At 59.9% G+C, this 20,335-nt stretch overlaps 1 protein-coding gene and 1 long non-coding RNA gene across 2 annotated transcripts in view; one reads left to right on the top strand and one right to left on the bottom strand.

The window, feature by feature from the left end:
- Positions 1–185: 185 nt before the first annotated feature.
- LOC112646630 (uncharacterized) lies at positions 186–18,981 on the top strand. Its single transcript, XR_003127757.3, has 2 exons — positions 186–469; positions 11,607–18,981. It is a non-coding gene; the product is annotated as an uncharacterized LOC112646630 (long non-coding RNA).
- The window catches only part of VAC14 (VAC14 component of PIKFYVE complex), a 100,531-nt gene continuing 80,977 nt past the window's right edge, over positions 782–20,335 (bottom strand). Inside the window, exons 15-19 of the mRNA XM_025426788.3 lie at positions 10,211–10,385; positions 8,725–8,843; positions 7,458–7,537; positions 5,538–5,688; positions 782–1,373 (exon numbers count right to left, since the gene is read on the bottom strand). Coding sequence (XP_025282573.1) covers positions 1,211–1,373; positions 5,538–5,688; positions 7,458–7,537; positions 8,725–8,843; positions 10,211–10,385 — 688 coding nt within the window. The 3' untranslated portion in view covers positions 782–1,210. The remainder of the gene's footprint in view (positions 1,374–5,537; positions 5,689–7,457; positions 7,538–8,724; positions 8,844–10,210; positions 10,386–20,335) is intronic.

Below are 20,335 nucleotides of genomic sequence, written 5' to 3' on the forward strand. Positions count from 1 at the left end.
CGCGGAGCCGCAGCCACCCGCGTCGGGCGGGGCGGGGCGGGGCGGGGCCGCGACCCGGTCGGGCTTGCTCAGCAGCGGGGCCGGTGCCCGACCGAGCACAGGGGGCTGCAGCCTCCGGCGGGCGCACGTGTGTGGGTCGCCCGCGCGCGGTCCTGGAGACTCCGGCGCAGATCCCTCCCTCCCTCCCTCCCTCCCTCCCTGCGCAGAGCCGGCCCCGGCGAAAGGCTCGCCCGAGCCCGAGCTCGGTCTCCCCAACCCCAGGGGCCGCCTGGGAGCTCATTAGACCGAGCCTGGGATCAGGTGGACTCGGCCCACGGCGGGTAATGAGGCTCACTGAGCCTGAGCCGCCCAGGCGGGCACCTGCTCCGGCCCTGGGCCGCGGGGTCTGGGCCTTCATCTCCAGGGACCGCAGCCTGCAGGGCGTGCCCTTTCATTCAGAAACTCCAGCTTTGGTTCATCTGTTCATTGGGTATGTGGCCCGTTCCCACGGGGGAATCCGGGTGGAAAAGTCGGAGGAGGTGCCTGGGAAGGCAGGGTTCAGGGTTTCAGGCCAGACCAGTGCTGGGCGGTCTCCAGGACGCGGTGGGTCCTCAAGGCGAGAACTGGCACCTGGAACACCCCATCAGGGCTGTGCGGTGCCCAGCCTCTCAGGTGCGGCCAGCGCTCCCTGGGGTAACCCCTGGCATCAGCGCCCCGGGACAGGCAACAGGGTCCTGGAGCAACTGCGGGCATCAATCAGGCGGGGAGCAGGTGCCAGGGGAAGGAGCAAGCAGGTGCGGTGGAGGGTTTTCTGTCATTTCTTTATTAGGGCAGGGGGTGTGCCATCACATGGACTTCCGTGCTGGTCCCTTGGTGCAGACAGGTGCGCATACCAGCAGGTGCACACGTCAGCACGGGGCCAGAGCTGTGGGCTCTGGAGCGGCTGGAGAGGTCGAGCTCCTTTACAAGAGGATATTAGAAAGAGACCAGTTCCAGAGAATGGGGCGGCACCTGAGGCTTCGGCCCCACCCTGGTGGGGCGCCCGCTCTGTGTGAAGGCCAGGGTGCAGCTGCCTGCCCTGGGGGCCCCGGGGGCTGGGCTAGGAAGGGAGCTTGGGTGGACAAGCCCCACCCCGCCCCCCAGGCAGGTCTCTGAGCTCCTGGGGAAGGGGCCTGAAGACCCTGAATGCTCCGTGGGGCCGCTCCTCCGGCCCTTCTCCTTGCCAGGCCCGTCAGAGGACAACCCTTCGGTCCAGGTGGTCCCCGCGCCCACTCCGCTGGTGTCTCACTTCCAGGTGCTTCTTCTGGACCTTCTCAAAGTGCCGCAACAGCTCTGCATAGTCGATGCTGGGGGAATCTGCTTTCTGTGACTTGGGGGTGGCCTGCGGACTGTCTCTGGGGGGAGAAGGACTCAGCATCAGTCTCAGCACACACAGGAGGGAGCTGGGGGTCAGGGGGCAGCCCCAAAGTAGGGGAGCCCGGCAACATCCCCTCCCCCCTCTTGCTGGGACCAGTCAACACTGCCGCTTGGATAGGGTCTTCAGTCTCTGGAGCAGCATCTCATCGGGAAGCATTTCCTGTTTACGACTGGCTCTCTTTGGGGTGAAAGCCAGGGCTAGCAGCCAGCCAGGAAGCCAGCTGGGCCCTGGAACAGGGTCCAGGGAGAAGGGGGAGGAGGCAGCCTGGCTCTTTCTCTGGGGCAGGACTAGGCCTGTAGACAACAGGGATTGTCTACCGCTCAAGAGTCTCTACTGGGCCTTCCTCTGGCTTGGCAGGACATTGATTTTTGAGTGTTGGGGTCCAGAGGCCTGTGGTCATTCCCTGTTCCTGGGGAAGGAGAGCTGCTTCCACCACCGGGCATGCTGACAATCTCTACAACTCCTGTTGTTACCACCCTCCCTGGTTGTTCTGTACAGCTGCACAGGTTGTACACAGCTACAAATGTGCGGGATGCCCTCTCGGGGTGGTGCAGTGTAGTAACCCTGTTCAGCTTGCCCCAGGGACTAGATCCCTTGGGCCCTGTTCCTAACCACCCCTCCAGTGGAATCTCAGGAAAGTCTGCTCCTCTCGCAATGTAGCCTCACTGGCTTAGGAAACAGATCTGTGTGGGCTGGAAAAGTATTTGCTTCTAGCTGCTGAGGCCTGGTGGCCCAGGTAACAGGGTCTCACGAGGGCCATGGGCTATTCATGAGAACCCTCGGAGTTCATGGAGAGACCCCAATACTGGGGCACACACAGCATCTGAGCACACGAGCTCAGTAAGCCTGGATCCGGCTATAACACGAGCACTTCTCAGCCATTTGACCTTGGACCCGGGACTCTGTTTCCTCATCTGTAAAGGGGAACTGCCACCGGAGCCACCATGGGGTGGTGGTGAGGATTCCTTCAGATTCAGCATGCCAGAGCTTAGCCTGGTGTCCAGCCCCAGCCTAGGTGCCTGCGGGGCAGCCAGTGGAGCTTTAGCTCTGCCCCGAGGGGAGGTCAGAAAGGGCCCAGCAGCCCCAGGCCTGCTGTTCATCAGCGGCTTAGTCCACTTTGGGGGAAACGATGGTTCACCCAAAGGAAACCCACACCAATGAGCTCGGGCCCTGATCGGCATCTCTGACCTGGCTGTGAGGGCAGGACCAGGGGCAGCGGGAACCCTTCCCGTGGTCAGGATGCCATGTGGAGCTTGGGGATGGCCCCCACGCCCCTGCCCACTGTGTTCCCTTTCTGTTGAAGATGCTCCACCAAAGACACTTGGATGGTGGCTTGGCGGTTGCTCTCCTGGGCCTCAGGCGACGTTAGTCCAACAAAGATCAAGAGAAGCCAGGTGGGGCTGGCCCAAGGGGGGGCAGGCTGTGGGCAGCATTCTGAACTCTGGCTGCTGTATTCAGCAACCCTAGGAATGGGGAAGGGGCCGCCCTGTCACAGTAACTCTCTGGTCCAGGTGTCACTGCCCTGAGAGAGTAACCTGGGCTTCTGAGGCCACGTGTGACACCCTGCAGCTTAGAGCTCTAGCCGGGCACTGGCCAGGTGCTTCCTCAACCCAGTAGGCTGACATGCGGGAGAGATCCGTGGGCTGGGAAACACGAGCCCAGACAGGACACTGGCGAGTGTCGTCGGACGCTGGGTGTCCACGGGTCTGTACACCGCTCCGCTCCCCTCAACACGAACGACAAGCTCAGGCGTTAGGTCCCGAGGTAGTGCTGAGGTGAGGGGTTTCCATGGAGATGCCAACAATGGACAGCAAACCTGGGTGACAGGCACAGATGTGGCCAGGGGAGTGGGCCATACCTTGCACCCTCTGGGCCCTCACGGTGGCAAGTAGCGCTGCCCTCAGTGACTCGGCCTCCCTGGGCTCCTCCTGGCCTGAAGCTTATGAGTAGGGAGTGGGTCCCGGAGGGCAGGGGGAGGGCGGGCAACACACTCTGCCAGGAGCGGAGATGGGATTCCGGTACCCAAACCTGGCCCTCTTACCTGCCGCCCCACCCACCCACCTGTCACCAGGCTAATGCCAGTGAGCAGCCCCAACTTTTTCTTCAGGGGATCCCCCCTGCCTCACTGAGATGGTCTCTGGGGAGTGGCCTGGAAGCCTCAGAGGGGCCGGGGTCTCCGAGGCCTCCTGGCGCCTTGAGCACATGGGATGAGGGATGGGTGGCGGGTGCAGAACCCCCCAGCTGTTCCAGGCTTGCAAGCCTGTCAGGCAAGTCAAAGCCGGCTTCCAGCTGCCTGCCCCTCCCAGGCTGAAACTGTCCCAGTCCCCCTCTCCAGGGGGTGGCTGTCCCTCTGTGCCCAACCCTGTAATCTGACCTCTCCCCCAGCTGTTCGCAAGGCCCCCTCCCTGCTCGACGTCTCCCTGCCCATCCTAGTCCAGGCCTATGACCAGCCCACTGACCAGAGAACCCAGAGGCCTCAACCCCTTGGCCCGAGACTCCTCTGACTCTGACCACAGGAGGCTGGGAGAGAACCCTCGTTCCCCAGCTTCCGCCTGCAGATGTGTTGTACCAGGGCCTGGAGCACGCAGGGAAGAGTCCTACTAACGCAAGCTTTACACCCCCACCCCAAAACGGAGATGCTGTGTATAGAGCTCCAACAGGGGAATGGCCCTGAGCAGCACAGGGTCTGTGGGCAGGCTGGGTGGGGGTGGGGACCAGAACCAGCCCTCCCGCCGCCGCCGCCTCCTCCCCTCCAGCCGCACCTCTCCTCCTGAGTGCCTGCCAGGGTGACCCTAACGCCCCCCTGACACTGGAGACACTGCTGCAGAGGCCAGGCCAGCGAGGCATACTGTGGCTTCAGGACCTCTGGAGTCCCTGGGGTTAGAGGTTTTCTGAACAAGGGAATCTAAGGGCAAACCCAACTCCCTGCTCCCCTGGGAGAGTACATGGGTGTCACTATGAACAGCTTCGAGGGTGCCTAGCCCTGCCGCCCCAGAGCTCTGCTGTCTGGGAAGAGGGGTGGTGAGGGGGCCACACCTGCTGAGGACTCAAGCCCCTCCCACCGGCCCAGGGTAGACAACTTGTCAGGTGGCCCACACCCAGGCTCCAGAGAGGCTGAGCTGGACGGGAGGGTGGTGGGAGCCTAAGCCCAGGGCTCTGGAGAGACAGGGGCTTGGGTCCGGGGCCTCAAACATCAGGCAGGCCAGGCCCATTTCGAGGCCGCCTGCATCAGTCCCAAGGGCCCAAACCCGAGGCCCTTCTGGAGAGTGAGGTGCCAGGCCTGCCAAGTGGCTCTAACAGCCTGGGAGGGAATTCTAGACACATAGGGCATCTGATGCAAGCTGGGTGCGCTCCATTCAGCGTAAATCTTCTCAGTGGCTCTGCTTGTTTCCATGGCGACCTGACAAGTGAAATTTTCCATCTCGGATGCCAAATGCCTGTGGATGAGGCAAAGCCTCCAAGGGTTACCAAATATAGACACAGCCCAACAGGCTCTGGAGGCCGGGCCAGCAGTGGGTTTGGGGTGGGAGCCGGGCTGGACCTCCACCCCCCCTCCAGCTCAGGGGGCTACAGCTCCTGCCTGGAGGCTGCCATGCTGGGCTGGTGGTGGAGGCATGCCCAGGACCTGTTCTTCCCATGGGCAGGACTCTAGCAGGGTAGCCACGGGGGCATCCTGCCTCCCACCCCACCCAGGATGGGGTTGGGAAGGTCACAGGGACACTGGGGTCTCCCTGAGGCCCAGGTTGGAGACTCTGCCAAAGATGTGGGGAGGGGAGGGCCACCTGAAGCCTGGCTCTCCTATCTGCCATGGGACCAGACACCATCTCTGACCGAGGACGTAAACTCCTCCTCCACCTTCTCCTGCAGTTTCTCTACAGGGGCATCTGTTTGGGTGACTGGCATGCTCTCATTTTCTAGATTAACTCAACCCTGACTGCTTACCCTCTGCCACCTTATAAATACTCCCAGGACCCCCCGACCTGGTGCTCTGAGGCCTCAGGGCAAGTGGCGGTGGGGTGGCCAGTGTCCACAGTGCCAGACGGATGTGATTCTGAGGCAAGGGAGACCCTTCCAGGTCTGACCTCTCTCGGTGACAAAAGCCACAGAGGCAGAGGGTGGCAGTCCCCAGCCCGACACTCACTCGGTCTGTAGCAGCTCGGGGTTGGGCACACACTGCAGCCGGTGGGAGAGCAGCTGGAAGGCTCCGCTCTGGGGCAGCAGCATGAGCAGGCCGTAGAGGGCCTTGATCAGGTACGGGTTGTTCTTCACGTCGAGCAGCTGCAGGCGCAGGTCTGTGGCAGGACGGAGGGTAGAGATTGGGGGTCAGGCACCACCCTGGGCTGCGCCTCGGCCTGCCTGGGAGAGGGGTCTACCCTGGGGAGGGCTGGGCAGGTGGCAGCGGCTTAGAGGGACGGAGGGGCTCCTCCTTGGCCAGACCCGCCCACCCTCTCCTCCAGCAGTGCCTCTGCTGTCCCAGGATGTCCTCATTCTTTCTTCCTGCCCACCCACCTCCACCTGGTCATCTGTCCTGAGAGTCACCTCAGCCTGGTGCCCCCCAGGCTGCTGCTGGGCCTTGTCCCTGAGCCCCTACACTCACTGCAGCCTAGTAATGAGGGGACCCGGGGCCTGTAGTGTAACAGATTCCCCGGTCTGCTCTGCACGTGCCAGCACAAGAGAGCTATAAATAGAGTGAGCAGGAGAGAAAGACCGGATTAGGACAGCTTTAAGGGAGGGCAGGATGGAAAAACGCTTGTGTGTGTGGCTAAACACACGCCAAGCTCAGAAGTGTCTGGTAGGTGCTTCTGGAAAGCCACCTCAGATACTAGCCCTGGGCGTACCCCACCAGATAGGAGAGGTGCCCCTGGGCCTGCCCAGTACCTGTCCCAATTAAACAGGCCCACGCTGCCCTCCTCTTGAGCCTTTCTGGGAGAATCCCTGGCTCCTGCCTTCTTGTATCTCTAAGGCCCAGTCCCAGACAGCCTTTGTGGACGATGAGCCACAAACTTCTGGAAAGGCCATGTCACCCCAGCAGCAGCTGTGTGTGTGGGGGGAGGTCTGGGTTGACGCTGGAGCCAGAGCAGCCAGGTTTTGCTGCCCCACCCCCAGCCCTCCTCTTGGCACAGGGAGCAGGAGCCACCAGTGGAGACCTGAGTAGTCATCTCTGGGAAAGCTGGGGCTGTGCGGCCAAGCCAGTCCCCAAGGCGGGGCCAGGCAAGCCAGGAGCGGGATGGGTGCCGAGCAGGCCCAGGGTGTGTCTATGTGGTCTCCCCGACGGAGCCCTGGGCCTGGTGAGGAGGTGTTTGCGGCTTCTCCGGGGTCACGCTGGACCTGGAGGCCCTGGGGGAAGTGAGATGTCAGACCAGGGGACCACTTGGGACAGGCTTTGATGCACACTGCTGGGAACAGGGTCTCCCACGCATCCCACTGTGGTGGCGGTTGTGTGGAGTAGCTTGGGCAGGTGAGAGGCGCTGCCAGAGCGCCGGGGGCCAGGGCAACCAGCTGGGCAGGAAGGAGGCCGCCGGGCGGGCTGCCTCCCAGCCTCCCCACCGTCCCGTGAACACAGGAGTTTGATTCAGCGGGCTGCCGGCTTTGGAGGGCAAGCACTGCACGTGCCGAGGCGCCAGGAGCTGCGCTCGCCCTAGCCAGCTGCCACTCCGGCACATTCAGCCTGGATGTTACGGTCACACCGTCGTGCCTGGGCCCCCGGCAAACGCCGACGCTGCCTTGCAGTGAGAGGAGCGGGTGGCTGCTGGGCATGGAGAAGCTCCTGCAGGTGGGCCCTGTCCCCGGCCTCGGAGAGCCCTGGGAACAGCTCCGGGACAGCTGCGCCCCCAGCCCCGCCGTGGAGACATTCTCGGCCTCAGGGTGGGTTTTGCCGTGCACTCGCCTGGGTCCACAAGACCCACCTGAAGATGCTCGGCCTGATGCCGCACGGACAGGGCTCCTTGGCCCTGACTTCTTACATTCTTGACATTCTAGGAATCATCCCTGGGGTGAGCCCCCCCCCCACCCCCGCAGAGGCGGCCCCACTCCTGCTGCACGCAGGAAGCAGGGCTCTCACATGTGAAGATGGGGCACTCGATCAGCTGCACCAGCTTGTCCACCTCAGTGAGGAAATCCACCGTGACCTCCAGGTCCCCGCTGGCCGGTGGGTCAAGGAAAGGCTGACCACTGGGCGGGGACGGCCCCTGTTGGGGTGGGGGCAACCGGAGAGCTAGGCCCCAGGGCCATGTTCTTCCCACCTGAGCCCTGGCTCTGCCTCAGCACGAAGGTACACACAGGACACCAGTCTATTTGGCGCTTTGACCCCTGTCCCTCTAAATGAAAAAGGCCATGGCGATCTCTGCCCCCCCGCACGGGCACTCGGGTTCTGCCCCGTGGCTCTCTCCTCTGTGCCCTCCCAGCTCTGAAAGGCTCTTATCTCAGCCCTGTAGCCTGGGGGCGGGGGGCGGCTGAGCAGGAAAGGTCCTCTTTCCTCCCTGAGTGGACGCCTGTCAGCAGGACCAAGGTCAGGGCTGCGGCACGTGTGTGGCCTGCAGTCCTGGGCCAGGCCAATGGCTGAGAAAAGCAAAGCTAGGGCATGGAAGGAGAGCAGGAGCCCTCAGGGAGCGAGGAAGGCCACACCGACCCTCAGTGGAGGAACCTGAGGGCCCCTTTCTCCTTACCCCTAACTCCTGGTCCCACGAGCAAAGGAGGCCCATTGTGCATTCTAAGTAGCTCCTCGATCCTGGGTCACACGCCAGGCATTCAGAGAGAGGCTGCTTTGCTTCAGTGTTTTAAGAACTGTGACCAATCTGCCCATGGATGCCTTTCACAGGCCCTGAGGCATGCCGGGGGTGTTCACTCTGGCTGAGGCCTCTCACCCAGCCTGCTTCTCCCCTCTGCGTCACTCCCAACCTGGGTTCTCTCTGGTTCTGTGGCCCTAGAAGGTCCCTGAGCTCCTCCCCAGAAATGCTGATACACCAGAGCTCAAGCCCACAGGCCTCACCTAGCTGCACCCACTGCAGTCCACCTGCCTTCCCCATTCCTGTGGTCTCTCCCAGCCCCCGCCCTGGGGCACCCCTCAGGCTGGATCCCTGGCTTACAAGGTGGGCAGCCCCAGCCACAAGACCCAGATGACCCTGTCTGTTGCCAACAGCACTCTCCAATCCGCCCCTGTCTGCGCCCTTGAAGGTCCTGATGTCACAAGGCCTGGAGGCAGAGCAGAAGGACAGGGGGATGGGGCAGAAGCGTGCCAGTGGGGCCTGTCACCTGGGCAGAAGGGTAGCACTTGGCCCCTGCCTGTCCCCCAGTGGCTGGATAGGAAGGATGGCGAGAGTGAAGGATACAACTTCTGGATGAGGTCGTAGGCGTGCCGGTAGTTCTGGGTGAGGAAGCACAGGGACACTGTTGTGACTGGGTTGTGGCACCAGGAGCGGTACAGGCAGCAGAACAGGTTCTGGCTCTCCTGAGGGGGAAGAGGTGTGAGCAGCTCACAGAGCCCCCACTCCTGCCCAGCCGGGGTCCACGTGGGGCCTGGGATCCAGGGGCCCTTGCGCTGTGCCGGGGAGCCAGCTCAGCACCCAGGGCTGTGTTTGGCAGCCCAGCTGGGAACAAGCTGTCACAAAGGAAACGCTGACAGCTCCTCCTCAGACCCTGTCATTACTCCCGGTCCCGCAGAGCCACGTGGTGGTGGCTGTGAAGGCCTGGTCAGGCGTGAGCCTGTCCTCTGCGCTGGCATTTCTGCCCTCGGCAAAAAGCAGCATTGTCCTCTCCAGATCTCTGTGGTCCTGGAGCCTATGGGGCTGGGAGGGCTCGGCCGTGGGGAGGGAGGAAGCTTCCTCAGGGCTGAGGCTCTCCAGCAACCTCCCATCTCATCCTCAGATGCCATTTCCTCCCTCCCCCGTGACCCACCTGGCCCTCAGGAACCAGCCCAGGAGTGAAGCCCACACCCAGGGAACCCCTGCACTGAGGAAAATTATTAAATCCTCTGCAAACGTCTGGAAAGAACCACAGGAAGAAGGCAGAGGTGTGGCTTGGATTATTCTGGGCTGCCTGACCCCAGATGCCCTAAAGTAGGCTTGGATGTCCTTGAGACTCTCTGAGTGGGAGTAGAGGCAGGGTCTGAGCTGGGAAGGAGGGGGTGGGGGGCAGAGACCACAGCCCACATTGGGAAATGAAGAGCCACCAGCACATCCAGAATAGCAGCCATTTCCAGAGGCCCCTGGAAGCTCAGCCTCCTGCCCTTGCCCGGTGTCTCTGAGCAGCCCCGGTGGGTCCTTATCCCAAGCCTGGGCCAGGCAGCACTGTGACAACCTGGCTTAGGATAGGGGGCCTTGTGAGACAGATGTGTTCAACTGTTTGAGAGAAAGGCCAGAGCCAAGGCGGAGGGTGGGGAGAGCAATAATCCCTGATGTCCAGCAACGGTTATAGCCCAGAAGCCTGGCTCAGACAGGGTGGTGTGGCCCCGAGGGCACGAGCCTTTGGCTCCCAGGAGCCAGTCTGCTCAGTGTGTGAGGGGGCAGTGCTGGAGTGGGGGGTGGGGTGGCAACAAGTGGAAAATGTATGGTCTCTGGCGGGTCAGGGAGGGCATGTGGACCCTAGAGTCCAGAGCCTTCCCTGGGCAGAGACCCCTGCAGCGGGTGGCCCCAAGTAAACTGGCTCTGACTTACTGCCATGGTTGGCATTCAGTAGGCAACCCAGGCAATCTCAGATTTCATCCCATCTCCCCCCTTCCCCCTGGGAGCCTCCTGGGGTGAGGGGCGGGCTACTGCGGCTCTGTGCCATGGGTATGCAGGATCGCACCCGGGGCCCGAGCCCGTGGACGTGGAGTACCAGAGTCTTCAGGTCCTTGAGCTGGTTCCTCAGCTGGAAGAGCTCTGTGGAGGTGAGCAGGATGGTGTTGAGCGTGTGGACCATGGTTGAGGCGAACTTGAGGTCCTCCTCTCGGAGCAGGATGTCTGCCATCGAGTGAAAGATGTTCTCTGCATTCAGCAGGAGGCAGAGCTGCCTGGAAGAGAGGCCGAGTGGAGGTCAGAAGCCTCTGGGCTTAACCTAGGAGGTCTCTCCCCGGTCCTGCAGCATCCTGATAGAACCTGCCCTTTCCTGGGTTTGGCCTGGGACCCCAGCTCTCGGGCCCGTGGGGGACGGTGGGGTGCTGCTCACACTGGGCCTGGCTCCAGGCCTTCCAACACTGCTCACCCGGGCCCAGCAACCCTGGAGCCCACCGGCTGGACTGACTTCTCTCCCTACCTCCAGCCCCAAAACGGAACTCTGCGAGCAAAGGCGGGCCTCCCTCTTCCTACCACTGTTGCCACAGAAGCCCCGGGTTACCTTTCTGATCTTCCACAGGCCACAGCAATGCCCCCCACAGGCCGAGGTACTCCCTACCCCTTCCCCCCTTTACTTTTTTAGAGATCATTTTCATGGGACAAGTAACACTGCACCGGTCATCTAGGTACTGTCCCCCTGCCTGCCATCCTGGGGTCAGGAACTTGTTTTGTTCACAGCTGCCAGCCCCCCACCTGGAGTGCATGGTGCCTGCTATGACAACCCTGAGTTTTATCTTTGCTGTTCAGAAAACGAAACTCTGGTGCAAGGAGGCAGTGACTTGACCAAGGTCATGGGATGAGTTAGGGCCACTTCTCCTTCCCACCATCTCTCTAGGAAGTCCTGCAGGGATGAGGCTCGGGCTGTGTGGAAAGGAGTCTCCATTCTATGAAAAGGAAAACAGGAAATCCAGAGAATGGAGAAAAGCAGATTTTTCAGGGTCCCTGGGCCAAGACAATGTCAAGTGAGAGACAGGTCTCAAGGACAAGTTCTGAGGAAGCCTGCTGACTTCCCTTCTTTGCTATGATGCCCACAGAGGCTCAGCCTTGGGGGAACAACCGGGTCTTCCTGTTGGGAGTCCAGGGATCCCACGACTTCTGCAGACTGAGAAGGACCAGCCAAGGAGCTGGCAGGTGGGCCTGGAGGAGGGTGTGTGGCCACAGAGCTCCTGACGGCACCAGCTCAGCATCCCTGCCCTGTCTCCCCTTTGGGGTGCGCATCTGCTGGCCTCACTTCTAGTCCCTTCTCCTGGGAAGCATAGACTTGGACTCAGGCTTGTGGGGACAAGGGTCTGGGGCCTCAAGGTCTAGTGTGCTGATCAACATGAACCACATTTGGAGCCAAGATGCTGGACGCATAGCCATCCTGGGTCACTGAACTCACACTAAACTCTGCATTTCAGGGTCTGGTTTCCTGCTTCCCTCTGAATACCAGCCATGCCTTGGGGCCAGACAGAAGATTCTTCCCACCCCGGCTCCAGAAAAATCCCAGAGCATTTGGTAACAGAGAGGCCAAACCACGAAGTGCAAACACTGGGCAGGCCGTCTCCAGCCCAGGCCCAGCTGGAACCAGCAGCCTTGGGCAAGAACGCAGCAGAGAAGAGGAACAAGGCTGTTGGGGGATGGAGCTGGACGGTGTGGGTTGGGCTTTGCCATCGCCTGAGGGGCGCCCCTGCTCACCTCTGTGTACCCAGAGCCTGCTATGTCCGCCCAGCTGGGTGACCCCTTGTGTCTGTGCCACAATTTCTTCACCTCCTAGTTGGGGGTAATCCCCACCTGCACGAAGGGGGCGACTCAGAGGAGAGCGGCTCATGTGGGGGTGTATAATATGTGGCTAATGGGATCCCCGTTCAGTACCCTAGTGGTACCATGGGTCGGGGGGGACAGCCAGCTCCTAGGAAGAAGCCTGGCCTTTCTGTGGAGCACAGACAGTACTCCTTTCCCTCCTGGGCCTCCCACTCCTGGATGAGCCCTGTCTCCAGGGCCGTGGGATAGAAATGTTCCAGAAGGGCAGGCCAGAGAGGAAGGGGAGCATTCTGACAAATGGTCACAACTGCCCGTCGCCTGCAGCTGCTGCCGTCTCCATGACAGAGGGGGACAGCTGAGGCTCTGCCGGGCAGCGCTCTCCAGGGACCAGGGGGCACAGGGACCTGTGGCAGCCGGGGAGTGGGGGGTGGTGCTCTCATGTGAGGACAGCTGGGGAGGTGTGGAGGGGAAAGCAAAGGAGGTGGTGGTGAGCATAGGCAGGCGCCAAGACCTCCTGGTGTCCCTCAAACCTGGGAACACTGATGATGCTACAGAAGATCAGGGATAGAGTTTTCTAGAAATGCTCCTCTCTGACCACCAGTGAGAGCACACCGACCTGGCTCTGCTCCGGAGTGCACGTGCTGTCTCTCTCTCTCTCCTGTGTCTCTCGGTGGCCATGCCTGGTCATGTTTTCAAGGCCATCTCTAGATCTGGATCAGGGCCCCAGCACAACTCTCTGGCTCCCCGCCTTCCCATCTCAGGGAGCAGCGTCACTGCTGAGGCCACCCAGTTGCTCTGCCCAAACCAAGGAAGGAATCGGCCTTGATGCCCTGGCTTCTCTCTCCAGGGCACCCGCCAGGCCGACAAGTGTTGGCCACCTCTTCTGGTCAATTCCAAGCCATCTCCTCACTGTCTCCCTGCTGCTTCTCCCACCCCTACAATCCACCCTCCCAGTGTACTGCCCACCGGGGCAAGCCCTGGGAAGTGCTCATCAGAGCACGCTACTCCCTGGTGCTTTCCCACTGGATCGAAGCAAACCCCAGCTCCTCACCACGCCTCTAGGATCTCCTATCCTCTGGTCACTTCTCTCCAACTTCAGGTCTTACCACTTCTCTCGCACTCACAACAGGCTGGCCCCTTAGGCTTTTCTTCTGTTCCTGACCTCTGCCGTGGCCTGGAAAGCTCTGCTGAGGCAACAGCACGTGGCCAGCCTGCTCTGGCCATGGAGGTGTCAGCTCCAACCCCAGGCCCTGGGGAGGGCCCTGCCAGTGCACCTCTCTTGCCACCACCAGCCCTTTCTAAGGGAAGTCCCACGTCTTTCTGAGCATTTCTCACTACCTGCATCATCTGGGAGGCAGACTTGTTCGCTGGGTCCTGGCTGTCTCTCCCTCTAGAACGAGAGCTGCAGAAGGCAGGGCCCTGCCTGTGACCCTCATGAGGAGGGCCTGGCACTGAGGAGCTGCTCAGTAACCACTGCTGAACATTACCGCGTGGAGGAGCAGTGCAAAGGCCCAGAGATATTCCTGCGCCCTGCTCCGGCGCACCACCTTTGCTCATCCTGGGCAGGCCCCTGCCTGCTGTGCACAACTTGTCCGCAGACAGTAGCTTCCCAGATGTCACGTTTCCACCCTTATCACCCATGGCCCAGCTGGGGGCCTGTCCAGGGCATGTGGGAGGCCGACTCAGCTCAGAAGACCCCTGAACCGGCGCTGTCAGGACACAGCCACAACACGTTGCACCAAGGAGCCTCTCCCAAGCTCTACTCATGAAATCCCTGTAGGAGAAGGCAGAGGAGCCAGGAAGGCCCTGCCTTCCCACCCCCAGAGGAGCAGGGGGGAGTGGGGGGCACACCCTCTAGCCTCAAGCCCCACTGTGCTCAGGACGTTTGCTTCAGCAGGGCTGTCCTGCTCCCCACCCCTGTGGCTGGGCCAGGGGACAGGGAGGTTCTCAGAGGCAGGGGCTGCACCTCATCTCCTCTTATCCAGCTTTTGTCATCCTGTCCCAAGGTCACCTGAGGTTTGGGGAGAAGGAAAACAATTCCCAGATGCTGGGTCACGAAGCCTCCAGAAGGCAAGAACAGTGAAGTATTAGCTAGTGCACCGGGAGCTCTTACCACATGCCAGGCACTGCGCTGGGGGTGTTACATGCCCCTGGGGGGATGGGCAAGGGGCGATGAGCCTAGCTCATGTCTTTGTGGGCTCACTGGGTCCTGGGCATTTTAGGGGGCAATTTTGGTAGGCCAGCTCGGTCGTACCCTGGGGGGGCCTCTGAATTCCTGAATGGGACACTGATTCCTCTTTCCCAGTAAGAAGGGAGGTGGCTAGGGGGAGAGGGAGGCACCCAACTTTTCACTTCAACCCTGAGCCCATGAAATGGCCTGCACAGGTGGCCTCCAAGTCTCCAGAGGCCCAGACCCAGGGTCCTCCTGTGGCACCTCGCTGAGTCCTCACACGCTGCGGGGTGGGGGGTACGACTCACTCCACACGGAGAAGACCATGCTGTCAGGCACCTAGCTGATCGGGGGAGGAGGGAGGCCCTGACCCAGAGAGGCCACTTCCAGACCTGAGTTCCTGTTCCTACTCTGCCTCCCCGGTGCCCGTCCGTGCCCAGTGGGGGCCTGGCAGATGGCTGCCTTGCAGGGCTGCTGCGTCATCACTTCTGCTGAGCCCCGGCCCTCCTGGGCTGCCTGCCTGGCTCTCAAGCACAGCATCAATAATGGAACACAGCTTGCAAGCGTTAAACATTTGCCTGTATTTTTTAATACCCGTATTAAAGTACTATTCATCACGAGACAGCAGCTTGGAGAACTGGGGACGCCTAGAGAGATGAGGCAGGAGGAAGCCTACATGGGCCCTGGGAGGGCAGGACCCGCAGACCCGGCTCGGGGCTGGAGGGCAGGGGTCCACACTCGCGCCCTGGTGTGGCCTCTGGCACTCAGCCACTCACCTCAGGCAGGACTCCGCCTCTCCTTCCTCCAGCCTCCTGCACAGCTGCTCCCTGGCTTCTGGGCCTGGGATCACGCTGGGGAGGGAACAGTTCTCTTTGGTCCCCGTGTTATATATCAGGAGCTCGCTGGGGAGCAACCAGCCTCCAGCCTGACCCAAGAGAGGGACTCCACTTTCCCTAGTGGATTGAGAGGACACGCCTTGCCCAGGGAGATGGCTTCTTTGGGGGTCACTTCAAAAGGTCAAGGTCTATAGCAGAGCCAGAGGAAGGCACTCTGGAGCAGGGCCTGCCTGGAAAGGGCTGCACCACACCTGCCAGGCTGGTGTGAGCTTCGTGTCACTGTCCCGTCAACCACTAACACTGGCCAAGCATCCTCGTGCCCCAGGCTCTGACTCTGAATGGCCACCAGCCTCAGTGTTGTCCCACAGTGGAAGATGCTCTCCTGAGCCACTGTTTCAGGTGATATGTGGTCCAGAGCAGGTAGGAGGAGGAAGGTACCAACTAGCCTTACAGGTGGCTTGAGACTGGCCGGTCACACCCCGAGGCTATGCGCCCAGGCTGGCCAGGAGGATCCCGCCTATGAGGCAGCAGCTGCTGCCCGCTGCATGGGAGACAGGCATGGGCACAGGCTGGCTCCTGCTAGGCCAACCAGGAGCCTGGCACTGTCCTTTACCCTCTCCTGGCAGTAAGAAAGGGGCCACATGCTGCTTTTCCTCCAGGGACCTGGACAGGTCACCAACTCAGACAAGGCCAAGACTTGGGTTGGAGAAAGAAACCTACCCAGTGGTTGTGTGCCCCTGTCCCCCATCAGGGCTGTGTGCAGAGCAGGAAAGAAGAGGCCATTGCCACTGTCTGAGCGTGTGAGGTGGGGGCTGCTTCTGCCTCCAGATGCCTCTTTCCAATTAGCCAGCCCTGTCCCCCACCACCTCAGGGCCTGGGCAGGGCAGGAGGGGATAGAGTTCAGCAAAGAGGAAGACTGCTTTGGTAGTGGGAGTGGTAAAAAGAGGAGAGTGAGCAGTTCCTTTCAGGACAGATGACCCCCAGGGCCTGGGGAAGGCCATGGTGGGCCCAGAGGAGGGGGCAGCCGTTAAGTGGACTCCTTCCCAGGGCCAGGCCCACCTGCAGGGGCAGAGGCTCCATAGGAGGGTGTGGGCCCTGGAGCGCAGAGTCCTCGGCACGGATACCTTTCTTGGGGAGGAAGTGCTCTAGCTCCTTGCCATGCTGTGCTCTGGGGAATCTGAACCCTGCCATGTGGCTTGGGGGAAGATGTAGTGCTTCTTCCCATGGCCCCACTTCCCTGTGCCCTCTGGAAACAAGACCAGCAAAGTCACCAAGGTCAGAAACTGTCCTCCCCCTGCTTCGCTGTCAGCCGATCCTTCCTAGGTCCCTGGGCCATTTGTAAGACACTCATGCTGGTTCCCTCCTGTGGCTCTCCTCCACTCCCATCCCCAAGTAAGGGCAGGCTGATGCCCCCACCACCCCCACCTCACCGTTCTGACACAGTCCAGAGAGGAGGGCTGGCTGGGGAAGTGAAGTGAGCTAAGCTACACTCACTGCGGGCTGTTGCCCTCCACTCCCCTGCCCTCTCCTTCCACAAGCCTGGCTTTTTAAATAGAGATGGAAGCATAAGCAGATGGTGTGTCTGACCCTCGGAGGGAGTGCCTGGGGTGAACCTTCAGCCCAGAGGGTCCAACAGCAGTGGGCACAGCCCACCCCATGGCGACTCAGCCCAAGGCTACTGGACAGGGATATGGGAAGGGCACCAGAGAGATTCAAGTGAACTTTAAGGTGAGGCCTTTCCTATTCTTGACTGTCCTCAGCTAATGAGAAGGCCGCCAGCACAGGACATGAACAGCTGGCCTGATGGGGAGAGACTCTGGACAGTGGCACACTTGGGTGGAAAGAGATGCCAATGCTGAGACAGAAGCTGGAGAACCACCTCCCACCCCCAACCTCCCCCCGTTGCTATTCATGCCCTCTTCTTGCTTCAACCCTCCTGCCTCTTGGTGCCAACTGCTCCGTGATGAACACAGAAGTCGGAATTAGCCTTCAGAGAGTGGGCCCTGGCTCATTAACACCCCCGTCTCCTGTGTGATCAAGGGAATGAGCCCTCTGGGCCGCCCAGACCCAGGAAACCGAGCCATTAGTGTCACATGGGAGGTGGGCGACATGGCTGATCTATCCGGCACCTCCGGCTGGGCTGAGCCCAGTAAACAGCTTCCCAGATAGAAACAGGGAGGTCTGTTTGCGGCCCCTAAACCACCTGCCCGATGCTGCCCGGCCCCACCTCCGCTTCTGTGCTCTTGCATCAGGAGTCCTGCCCAGGCAGGCCAGGACTCCAGCCACACTGGGCCACATTGGACATGGCTTGCGGCTCAGCTCTCTGGCAGGTGGTCTGGGGAGGGGATGGTTAGTTCTGGGGTGGAGAACACTGTCTGGCTGGGGTCTCCAGGGTGACTGGGCAGGCAGGCCTGGTTCTAGGTCCCTTGCTGAGGCTAAAACTGGCTGCTGCCTCTGAGGAAAGCACAGGATGGGGTGGGCCCCCTTGGGCCTCTGCAAGGTGGCTTCAGTGCCAGGCCCATAAGGGCGAAGAACAAGTTTCAGGTACCTCTTGTGCAGGTGTCCTTGGCAGTAGGGCCAAGTCATTTCTTTTTTCTTTTCTTTTCTTTTCTTTTCTTTTCTTTTCTTTTCTTTTCTTTCCTTTCCTTTCCTTTTTCCTTTTTCCTTTCCTTTCCTTTCCTTTCCTTTCCTTTCCTTTCCTTTCCTTTCCTTTCCTTTCCCTTTCTTTCTTTTCTTCTTTCTTTTTCTTTCTTTCTTTCTTTCTTTCTTTCTTTCTTTCTTTCTTTCTTTCTTTCTCTTTCTTTCTTTCCCTCTCTCTCTCTCTTTCTAAGATTTTATTTATTTATTCATGAGAGACACACAGAGAGAGGCAGAGACATAGGCAGAGGGAGAAGCAGGCTCCATGCAGGGAGCCTGACGTGCAACTCAATCCCGGGACTCTGGGATCACACCCTGGGCTAAAGGCAGGTGCTCAACTGCTGAGCCACCCAGGCGTTCCATGGGCCAAGTCATTTCTGCTCAGAACCCTTCCCTGTCCCTCTAGGTGGGCCTCCTTCCTTTGTCTCCATCCCTAGCGTCTGCGTCCTGACCGCAGGATACACGGAGGTATCGGCCCTCACTTCTCTCCTCTGGCTGTGGTCCATATGCCCTCAGTAGTCTAAGGCCAAGGGGACATGGGCTGTCCCAGGAGACGCCTGGAGTCTCACAACCATAACTCCAAAGTGCAGCCTGATGTCAAGTATAGAAAACACAGGAGCCCAGAGCCACTGCCACCATTCCCGCTGCAAAGGTCCTCCAGCCTTGGCCTTGGCCCTGCCCCTGCCCAACAGCTGGGATCCTTTAGGAATTTAAAGAGAAAGTGGCCTTCAGGTCAGAGTAACATTAGAACGGGAAGTAGGAGTAGCCTCCCATCTGAAGTTCAGAAAGCGCCAGAGCCACACTGCCCCCACTTCTCCTCATCCCACCCCGCCCCACACTCCTCTTCTCTTCTAGTTCCCTGCTTCCCAAGTATGAAAATTGTAAATCTGTTTTATTTATTTCAATCAATCCTCAGCAGTGTGCCCCTCAGGGCAGAGGCAGCCATGGTAACCCTGCCAACTCATGCCTTAAAAATTCATCGTGTTTAATGCAGTCGATGTGTCTGATACGTTTAAAAGTTTCTTTGCGGGGTGGGGGGTGGTGGTGGTGGTGGTGGGAGGAGGCACGATGACTTGTTTTTCTGGGTCTTGCTGAGAGCTGATGGAAAGGGATGGAGGGAGGGGCACAGCATGACGGGGAAGAGGAAGAAAGGGGTCTTTTATCTACTTAGTTCTCTGTTGCTCTATTACAGAGCAGCATGGCCAGGCTCCTGGGGGCCACAGACACCCGGGCTGGGCTCATCTGGAGACCTCCAGGGAAGGCCTCATCCGGATGGGAGCAGCTAAGAAAACCAAACGGTCTCTGCTGCCTTGTGGTGAGCCAACCCCTTTCCAGGGGCCAAGATGAGTGTGGCTCTGAGCCAGGAGAGGTGACTCCCGGCTCATACACTGCCAGGGGGGTCAGGTGGCCCTTTCTACCATGTGAGGGGTTCCACTCACTTAGGAGAGAAGCTGTCTCCTGCACATGGCCCAGCTGACAGCCTAGGCCCTATCTGCCCTGTGCTCTGTCAGCCTGGCCAAGCCTGCTTCCCAGTGTCCATCCTTAGAGACCTCTCCAGTCCCCTTCAGGCCTTTGACCCCTCTCCTGCCTCACCTTGGCTAGTTGCCCACAATCTCCTTCCTTAAGATCTGCACAGTCCCTCTGAGCTTCACCTCCCAATATTTGCTTGTGTGTCTCCTTTCTTAACCTCTGCTTCCCAAGGCAGAATGAGCCTGGAACCACATGAGGCCTGGCCCAGGGATGGATACTTATGGAACAGGAGATGAACTGCCAGGAGGCTTGGATGACAGCTCTGGAACATGGCTTGCGTGAGGAACTACATGCTCAGAAGCCAGGGGGTCAGGGGGCTTTGAACCCTGCAGGGGGGTTGGGGTAGGCGGTAGGGTTGTGCAGCATCTAGTTCTGGCTGAAGCACTTACAAAATTTGCCAGGAGAGGCCTCTGAGGGGACTCAGCAGGTGTCTGACTTACAGACGAGGTCCAGGTTTGTGTCCCAGAAAAGATGCTCTACCTTCCATCCCACATGGTGGAGATACCCCAGAATGCAGCTGGATGCAGGTGCGATGGCAGGGGCAGGATCCCCATGCTGGAGGTGCTTGATACCCACAGGGCATGGAGGGAAGACCCTGGGGGCTTGGCTGAGCTGTGCCCGCACTGGAGGAAAAGGCACTGCTGGGGGGTGGGAGAGGTGGGAGGAGCTGGAGGCCCCCCCCCCGACCCCCGGGAAGCCCACGGCTCCTGAGCATTTCTTTCTTTCTTTCTTTTTGTATATTTTTTATTGAAGTTTGATTTGCCAACATATAGCGTAACACCCAGTGCTCATCCCATCAAGTGCCCCCCTCAGTGCCCGTCACCCAGTCACCCCATCCCCCCCACCTCCCCTTCCACCACCCTTTGTTCGTTTCCGAGACTTAGGAGTCCCTCATGTTCGGTCACCCTCTCTGATATTTCCCACTCATTTTCTCTCCTTTCTCCTATAATCCCTTTCACTAGTTTCTATATTCCCCGTATGAGTGAAACCATATAATGTTTGTCCTTCTCCGATTGACTTACTTCACTCAGCATAATACCCTCCAGTTCCACCCACGTTGAAGCAGCTCCTGAGCATTTCATCTTTTGAATAGTCAGCAAATAAAAGCAAAGGGAAGGGTCACTAACAGAAATCCTGTTGTTTCCACGACAATCGATTCTGAGAAACACCGACACATGGAAAGCCCTCGAGGACAGGTGGCTCCCACCTTCTC

Source organism: Canis lupus, chromosome 5 (genome assembly GCF_003254725.2).
Source record: "Canis lupus dingo isolate Sandy chromosome 5, ASM325472v2, whole genome shotgun sequence".
NCBI lineage: Eukaryota > Metazoa > Chordata > Mammalia > Carnivora > Canidae > Canis > Canis lupus.